The sequence below is a fragment of the Pteropus alecto genome, unplaced genomic scaffold (assembly GCF_000325575.1).
Source record: "Pteropus alecto unplaced genomic scaffold, ASM32557v1 scaffold24, whole genome shotgun sequence".
In the NCBI taxonomy this organism is placed as follows: domain Eukaryota; kingdom Metazoa; phylum Chordata; class Mammalia; order Chiroptera; family Pteropodidae; genus Pteropus; species Pteropus alecto.
In genome coordinates, this window is record NW_006439192.1 from 24659130 (window position 1) to 24668231 (window position 9102).

General features: G+C 33.3%; 1 protein-coding gene across 1 annotated transcript in view; it reads left to right on the forward strand.

Moving 5' to 3' along the window:
- The window catches only part of MSR1 (macrophage scavenger receptor 1), a 65275-nt gene that overhangs the window by 50337 nt on the left and 5836 nt on the right, over positions 1–9102 (forward strand). Inside the window, exon 9 of the mRNA XM_006916426.1 lies at positions 4751–4939. Coding sequence (XP_006916488.1) covers positions 4751–4939 — 189 coding nt within the window. The remainder of the gene's footprint in view (positions 1–4750; positions 4940–9102) is intronic.

Sequence of the window (9102 nt, forward strand, 5' to 3'; positions counted from 1 at the left end):
TAGAGTTATATTAAATTAGAAAAATATTATATATTTGATTTCTGTCTCATATACAGAATTACTGTCAATATGCTTGGATACTTCTTTCCAGTCTTTTTATATATCAAGTTTTTTTGCATAATTGAAATAAAAAATTTTAATCTTAATATAGTCACTTGATATTATATTATCATCTTTGCCCCCATTTCTACATGATTTTTGACAGTTATGTTTAATGCCTCTAAAACTATCCATCTAATTTATACACTATAACTTATCTCTCTATTCTGAGATATTTCATATATATCTGTTTTAATTCCTCCTTTAAAATTATGTCTGCAACAAACAAAACAAAAATAACCTCCGAACCTGTTAACCTTTATTGAATTGGTGTTATTTCCTCAGATTAAATTACAAAGTCTTTTATAAAATATTTGCTCTTTTACAGAATTTTATTTTGAGATCTTATGGTCATAGAAATATGAATGAGTAATTAGTATAATAAATATTTTATATATTGTTTTTATTTTATATATGAACTTTAAAAAATATATAGAAATTATCAGTACTATACTCTTCCCTCCAGAACTAGGAAGCAAGAATAGTAAGATTGCCTTTAGAAAGTTAAATTAAATTGAATCAGAGCAAAGATATGTCAAATTACCTAATCTGATTGAATGTATTAGCATATGTTAAAAAAAAAAGTTAACCAAAGAGCTTACTAGCCAGTACCAGAGGCAAAATCTCACTACTATGTCTCATTGTAAATTAATAAATTAGTTAAATGAATAACTCACTTATTGTGATTTGACTTCCTATGAAGATCGCCCATGGGGAGAAAATGGCCTTGTCAGGCAGATACAAATATTCCATTTTTTGAGGTAATTACATTTCTCCTCATAAATTGAATTGACATTTAGTCCCAAGACTCTGTTTAACATTAGTCTGCTTCTAAGAGATAAATCTTCTAAACCTGTAAAATCAGGTTTTGGAATATGTAAGGCTTCTCATCAGACCTTCCGACTAGACAGTCCTGCCTTCGGGGTGCTCAGCAGATAGCCATGTAGCTTTTTTTCCATAATAAAACTCATGTTTATCTCAGTTAAATCAATCTTTTTCTTCATGATTTCCTTTACTGTTTCTACCTGTAGAAACTATATTCTCTCTTTATAGAGATTTATAAAATAGTAAATTTTATTTCTCCTATTGTTTGGTATTTTAAGCATTTACCAATTGAATTTACTCAGGTAGTGCAGGTTGCAAATCAAGAAGAGTTCACCATTCTTTATTTTATTCATTCATGTCATAACTCTTTATCAAGTGATCACTAAGTGAAAAATCTACATTCTGTCACATACTGAAAAGATAACTGCAAGGATCTTAGTCTAGTGGAGAACATAGACTAGTTTACAGTGTTTTGGTAGGCCAGTAGTGCTATGGGAGTCGGAAAGGATTGAGGGTGGAGAAATGGGAGGGGTGTGTGTGTGGGGGGGGGCATGTTAAAGTAGCATTCCAGACAGGGACGATGTGCCAGAATTTAAGGAGAGTAAGGCTTCTTTGGGTAATGTAAATAATTATATTACTGAAATAAAAAGACTATGAGTGTAGGAACAGAGAGATTCTTAAAGGGTTAGACTGGAGAAGAAAGCAGAGATAAATCATGGCCTTATGTATTTCAGGGATCACTTGGCAGGATATCCCTAATGAAATCCTCTATTATTCTACTCTGTTGTATTTTCAACTATAACAGGGGTTGGCAAGCTTTTTCTGTAAAGGGTCATATGGTAAATATTTTTGGTTTGCATGCCAGACTGTCTCTGTCACAACTATTTGACTTTGCTGTTTTGGCCTGAAAGTGGTCCTAGACAATATGCAAATAAATGGGTGTGGCTGCATTCCATAAATCTCTTTACATAACAGGCCACAGGCTGGAACTGGCTGGTCGGCTATGCTTTACTCATCGCTGGTATAGAAGAGTTTCTTCAAAATAGTAGATAATCATGTTTGAAAATAACAAAGGTAAAATAAACTCATATCTGAAACCACAGAGTAGGTTTTGTCTGTTTGCAGAAGCTTATTGTAGTTGGTTAAGAACTTTTTGAGGAGGATAAGCAGTAAATAGGAAAGTAGTAAAAAAAAATTTAATTTATTTTAATGAATATGGTGATGAATATCACAGATAATATATTCATCCAATGCTTTCATTACAAAATGAAAACATCAAAATTTCTAAAACTTGTAAAAATAAATCTTTATATTCATACAACATTTTAAAGAATGCACTATTTCTGCCAACTTTCATAATAACCTCAAAAATACATGAACCTTAAAGGCAAGATATGTATTTTATTCAATTATTCCAGGAACCAACCCAGGAAAATGCCTGGCACCAAGTTGTGTTAAGATGCATTTAACTAAGAGCAAATATCATTTTCTCTTTAACAGTTGAAAAGTTTGGTCTTAGAGAGGTTAAATGTTTTAATAAGGTCACATAAACGACGTCAGAGGTAGAACTAAAATCCAGATTATCTGACTCCTGGATTTTTATTTCAGTTATACTCTACTGTCACCGATATGAAAAAGAACACAAAGCTAACATATAGTATAATTAATATCGCAGAAATACACCAAGATTATTAAAATGTCTTTTATGGAATCATCTTATTGCCTTCGTCTGCTCAAAACTCGCCTTCAAGGAAATGACACTTCTCTCACTCCTTGAAATATCAAGTTACTGCAAGAATTACTGTCTTTGGTCTCTGCTGTTTAGTCCATAGGGGGGCTATTAGCCCAAAATGAGCTATAGGAGGACTTCTCTGGGTATTACACAACTGTCACTGAGAAAGAGACAGCAAAATATAAACTTAGGAGTTATTAACAGACATGTTCTATCGTGTGGATTGGGGAACAGAGATATCTAACTTGCAACAGAAGAAAAGAATGAAACAATTTACGGAGAGGCTGTTGGATGAAATTTGTAGAGTCCCGAGCTGATTTGAGTGGGTTTAGCTGTTCTAGATGCCTAAATATAACCTTATCTCTGGGTTCCATAGGGAATCCTATGATCCTTAACATACATTATCGTTTCCAATTTGGTTTGTGTTTCTGTGTTTAGCCACTTACAAAGTAATAACCTATACAGAGAGTCATCCGGTGGCACATAGTCAATGTTTATCTAAGTTTATTTGATTTGAATTTGGGAAAAGTCTACATTAATAAAGTTAAGGGGAGAATTAAGACAGCTACCCAGAAAAAAAAAATACATAAAAATTATCTTCTTCTGATATCTTTAAGTGCAAGACAAATATTCCCCAGTGGAAAACATCTGTCGGACTAAATATGTTAGCTTGATACTAGAGAAACCAGAGGCATTATTTACATTGATATAACAAGTTGGCTAAATTCAAAGAAAATTCTGACCTGCAGTCTTATAGAGAAAATGCCATGATTGAGAGTGTTTGAAAAGACAAAATGGACTCTTCTCCATAACCAAAATAGAGTAGTTAAATGAGCCTATTGGCTTGCCTCTTTCCTCTATATTAGTTCAGAGATAGTCGAGGATTAGCAAAGTGTGGTCATATGTCAATAACTGATTTATAATTGAAAAATAGTTAATTGATAGATAACCATAGGTATTTCCAAACATATTTAGCCTTAAAAAAGTCAATAGAGAGTCTTACTCTCCTTTCAAAATCATACAAGAATGGGGAATTTGAAAGAAATCTGCAGCCATTCTCTTTGGAATAAATGTAGCTAAAGGATTACAGAAAAGAATCAGCAGGTGTCTCTGATTAACAGGCCTCCTCCTCTTTTAAATATATAATGTGACATTCTAGGTTAGTAGTTCTCAAAGTATGGTTCCTTGACCAACAACTTCAGTATCACCTGGGAACTTGTTAAAGGCACAAACTCTTGACTCCCACTCAAGACATACTGAATCAGAAACTCTGGTTGTGGGGTTAGCAGTCTGTGATTCTAATGCATTCTGCTCTGGATTGACTTATATTCATCCATCCCCTCCTTTCCCCTACCACGTTTGTATGTTGAAGCCGAAACACCAATGTGATGATATTTGGAGGTGGGACTTTAGGAGATAATCAGGTTAAGATGAGGTTGTGAGGATAGGGTTTTATGACAGGATTAGTATCCTTAAGAGAGCAGAGAGCTTGTTCTCTCCTTCCAAAAATCGTTTCCCTTTTTTTTTCATTCAAAAAAAGAAAGACATTCTGGGACAAAATCGAGGGGCCTTATAATAAGAAATATCCTTGCTATTTCTAAATAAATGTCACCATTGTTATCTTATTTCTCATGCTAAAAGATAGGATGTTTGGTCATTTATTTTTGTGTTTATAATATTATAAAATATCTTCTCCTCTACCTCCTATATCATTGAAACTCACTAGATAGTGAGTTCAGTGTTGTGTTAGTGTGTTAAGAAAATAATGACTCACTTTCTTATAAAATTTTCTAAATAGTATGAAAAAATCTATATAACACAAGAAAGTGTAGCTGTTGAATTTTAAAGCCATTAGAACATAATCTTTGAAGTGATCTCATATATGTAACTTACAAAAATGTTAAAATAGATTTTACTCTTCAGTTTTGAATAATGCAATGTTTACAATTAAACTCTTTACCAATAGGTGGTGCCAGAAAGTTTAAAATTTAATAGTTGAACTTGCCAAAAAAAAAGTGCTGAACTGCTTTTTTAAAAAAGCATTATAAAACTGTGTATATATACATAATTAACCTCTGCTTGTTTTTGTTACAGCTCCATCTAAGACAGTCCGACTTGTTGGTGGTAGTGGCCCCCATGAAGGCAGAGTGGAGATTTTCCATAATGGACAGTGGGGTACAATTTGTGATGACCACTGGGAATTGCGTGGTGGACAGGTCATCTGTAGGAGTTTGGGATACCAAGGTGTTCAAAATGTGCATAAGGGAGCTAATTTTGGACAAGGTAATTTTTTTAATTTATTTTTTTTAAATTAAGTGTAGACATTCTCTAATATGTATAATCAAGTTGAGACAGAAACACATAAGATGGGTAGACAAATTCTATGTAGAATTTTTTTAAATGGACTTTCCTAGGAAGTAGAGATGAAAAGAAAAGGATATTAAAAACAAACGATATATGCTCTCAGACAACCTTTAACATTTAAATTTCATTTAGATTCAATTAACTAATTGAAGAGTACTAACATAGAGGAAAACTGAGTAATTGGTAAAACAGGACAAGTGAACTGCTGCCAAGGCATGAATCCTGGGAAGATCAGTTTCCATAACTGGATCCTGTGGGCATCTGAGCAATTCCATGTGTTCACTCATTCTCTCCTCTGTGAAACTGGAGAGGAGGGTGCCAGCTTCTTCATTTACCTCCCAGTCATGTCCCACAGGAATGAGATATATCCTTGGTCCATGATGGAGTATCTGCCTTCTGAAAGGACTGTGAAAAGCCATGAAAGAGAAAGAAGCAAGTACATGGGCTCTCTGTTCTTATATTACTTAGAGCTTCTCCTCCTTTAAGGAAATGTGATGGGAAATAAGGGAAGGGAACGTTTACTTCTCTATTTTAGGTTGATAAAAACATTGATTAATTTTTTTCTGCACGCATATGTGCATATTTTCACCTGGATGGTTCAGTAACCTGTTCTATGAATGTGTTTTAAAAAGCTAGAAAATTTGTTGGGACAAAATATTTGAATGTGTACCCATAACATTTTACTCTAATTTTTTTAAATTGGCACCTTAGAATAGGTTTTACATAAAATTAAACATGTACAAATGCTTCAATTCTGAATAACAAAAAGTTTAGAAAAAAGTAGCCATGTATATATTGGAATTTTAAAGTCAGTATTTCCTACTTATTTACCCTACTGTTGAAATCTGATAAATAATTGATTCCTCTAAAGTTGATGTTGACAAAAAAAAAAGAGCGGGTTGACTTTCTTGATTTCATAAGTGTTATTCTAGATAGATATGAGCAAGAGGAAATTGAATGCAAAATTTTAAATATGAGATTATCTAGTAATGCTATTTTATCTAGAGTGATAAAATAGAGGAGTGTGTCAAATTATCATTATTAAAAGACTCTAGCAAGGCAAGATTGACTTCTTAACTTAATAAAAGATACTGTTAGGTAATATTATGTTACAATTTATTGAGTAATAACTATGTGCCAAGCATTGTGCTAAACACCTGAATAGTATTAAAAATAGGTCATAATTCTATCCTTTATTCTTATCTAAATGAATCCACTATATCATATTTAAGAGATAATTTTAAGTGGGAGTCCAGGTTCTAAAGTCTTCAGAGACCAGAAAGATGATGTAATTTCATAAAGAGCCATGATAGGACAGAAGAGTGGTGATGAGAGTTTCTGTACTTGGGTTAAGCCCCTGACCACTAGTTTTTAATTTGCACCTTAAAAGTTTAAATAGCAGAAACAAAGGAATAGAAAATATTCATAATTTGCCACAACCAAATAGATCTTTGAAATTTCCAACTGTTCCATCTCTACTACACCTTCTGAACTTTTTCCCCAGGTTGAAGAATGTGGGACTGAAATCATTCTTGCACCTGTAAAATTTGTCTCCTAAAGTGAAATGGCTATAAATGTCAATAAACTAGGTTTTTTTCTTTTCCCCCCAGAAAAGGGAAAAGAAAAAAACATCCCAACTCTTGGCTACTAGAGAATCAAATGAATCAATCAATCATTTAGCAAGATTAAGCTGCCAATCTGAGTTTCCATAACATTGTATGGGGAGAAAATCCATTTTGATGATAACTAAGATCCACAGCATGGAAGACCATTTATTTTAAATACATGATTCTATTAAACATTTCCAATGACTGTTAAAATCTGTGAGATGGACAGCTGTAGTTCTAATAGAAGGCATACAATTCTCATCTATGGTGCCATTCCTCATCTGGTAGGTGGCTAAAAATTCTTCAGTTTTAGAAATAGCATGTGATGATCTGAATTCTTAGAATGTCCTTTGTTGACCAAATGAAATATAGTTTGCCAAGTGTCTTAATAACTTAATCAACATGGATAGCTGAACAGCTCAATCCAAAAAGAGAAAATACTCTAAAATACCTTTCATTGAGATCAATTATTTTATAGTTTACATTATCCAAAGAATTGACAACTTTAGCTTTTTATCTTAAAGAAACAAGCCTGGTAGTAGTTTATTAATTTCTTATATCTTGAAGTAAACCTTTAATCTACTACAAAGAGAAAGCCAAATTCAGAACAACAGCAGTAGCATAGGTACCTTAATTCAGGGGAAACTAATACGGTTTGGCAAAATATAATCTGTGGTAAGAAAGTGAACAAGGTGTTGTGTCCCCACTTTATTTCTTCTGTGAACACGAAGCCTTGTCATAGACTTCAAAGCTGTTTTTCCATTGAAGTTCCAAACACAGATGGCAAAGACACAGTTGGAGACTATTGTTTTAAGATCGTATTAACTTTAAACCCTAGTCTCACAAGTAAAATATTCTTTGCCCCACAGCTTTTATTCATTCAACTGCTTATCTCTCTAGGACTTTCTGGTCTAAAGCATTGGTAAAAAGGAAGAAAATAAGTATTTTAAAATGCTGACAAGAGAATGTTACCTATTTAAATAAATAATGAAACAGTAGAGTTTAGTATCGCGTGAAATTATTTTTTTGGCTAAATGGAGGCAATTCTCTCAAGTTTTCTTCAGATAACTGATTACTTCTCTAAGATGAGTGTGTATTTTTAGTGAGGCTGTGTATTTATGGTAGTTGGTGATTCTGTATGTTATGCTAGAGTTTTATCATAATAAAACAACAATGCATGTCAGAATTTTGTTTTTCCTTTCACATCTTCAAGTGCCTGCTGAAGTCTAGGTGTTTGAAAACTAAGGAGACAAATCGGAACTTTAGCTCTGATACTTATGTCTCAGAGTTTCAATTTTTTTTTCACAATGAAATGAGATTAAAATAATACCAAACCAGCAGATTTGTTTTAAATCTTAAATGAGCTGGCATATAAAAAGTGCCCATCACGAAGCCTGTCTCATAACATTGCTTAAGAGCGGCAGAGATCACCGCCAACTGTATAACTACACGCTTCTTTGCCATCCTCTTTGAAAGGTAGAAGAGTCAGATCAGTATCATATTGTACAGTAACAGCAGTGATGTTCCAAGGCTCATAAAGTTGAATGTGATTTTCTATTGCACAGAGAGAGGAGTGACTGAAGTGCACTATGCGGGACATCTGATCATCTCCCCACTGTACCCAAAGTAGACCCAGCTCTTGTCTCAGCTCTCTGTGTAGAGTTCAGTATCTAACAATTGAAGATTGGTTATGAGAATTTTAAAATAATAAAGCTAGATGAGCTGGCAGAAATAAGAGAACTGAGGTTATTTGTTCTGAAGAAAAAGAATCTGAGAAATAAATTTCATGATTTGCTTCATTGTGCATTGTTTTTAAGAAGCAGGCTTACATTGTAAGCTGATTTTGGATTAGACATGGCAAACAATCTTTTTATGTAAGGCTGTTTAAACTCCTTATTTTCTTACTCTTCCACTTTAAATTTGCAGTTTCGCTTGGGTGGGGGAAGCAATTTTGAATGTAGAATAGAGATAAGAAAGGAAACTTAGAAATATGTGTAGAGGGGTTAGGGAAGAAAGAGATGCATTAAAATTTTAATTATTTGTCTTTTTTTTGGAAAGTGAGAATTAGATTAATACTATATTATACATTATTATTAAAATTGAAACAAGGAGGAAAAATCTGAATTTATTCCCTTGGTATAATTCCCCCATAAATACAATATAATTTTCTAGGCACAGTTCCCCCCCTACCCTCCCCCTCTCTTTTATTTTCTTTCTGGTTTTAAAATGGCAAACTTGGTTTACCAGAGATAATCCTCATTAGACTTAAGAACAATTAGTTTTGCAGCTGCAAGAAACATGATTTATAGGACTAAAGCTTAAAGCATGTTCCTTTAAATAGTTTCTTTAATTTGCATGCACCTTTTGCATAAAATACAATGTTCTTTCTCTTGAGTAGACAAAAAGGTTAAATTAAGGAAACGCTGAGAGGCATCTGGTGCTTGTCATTGCATGGCACAGGAAAGAGGGAGTGAG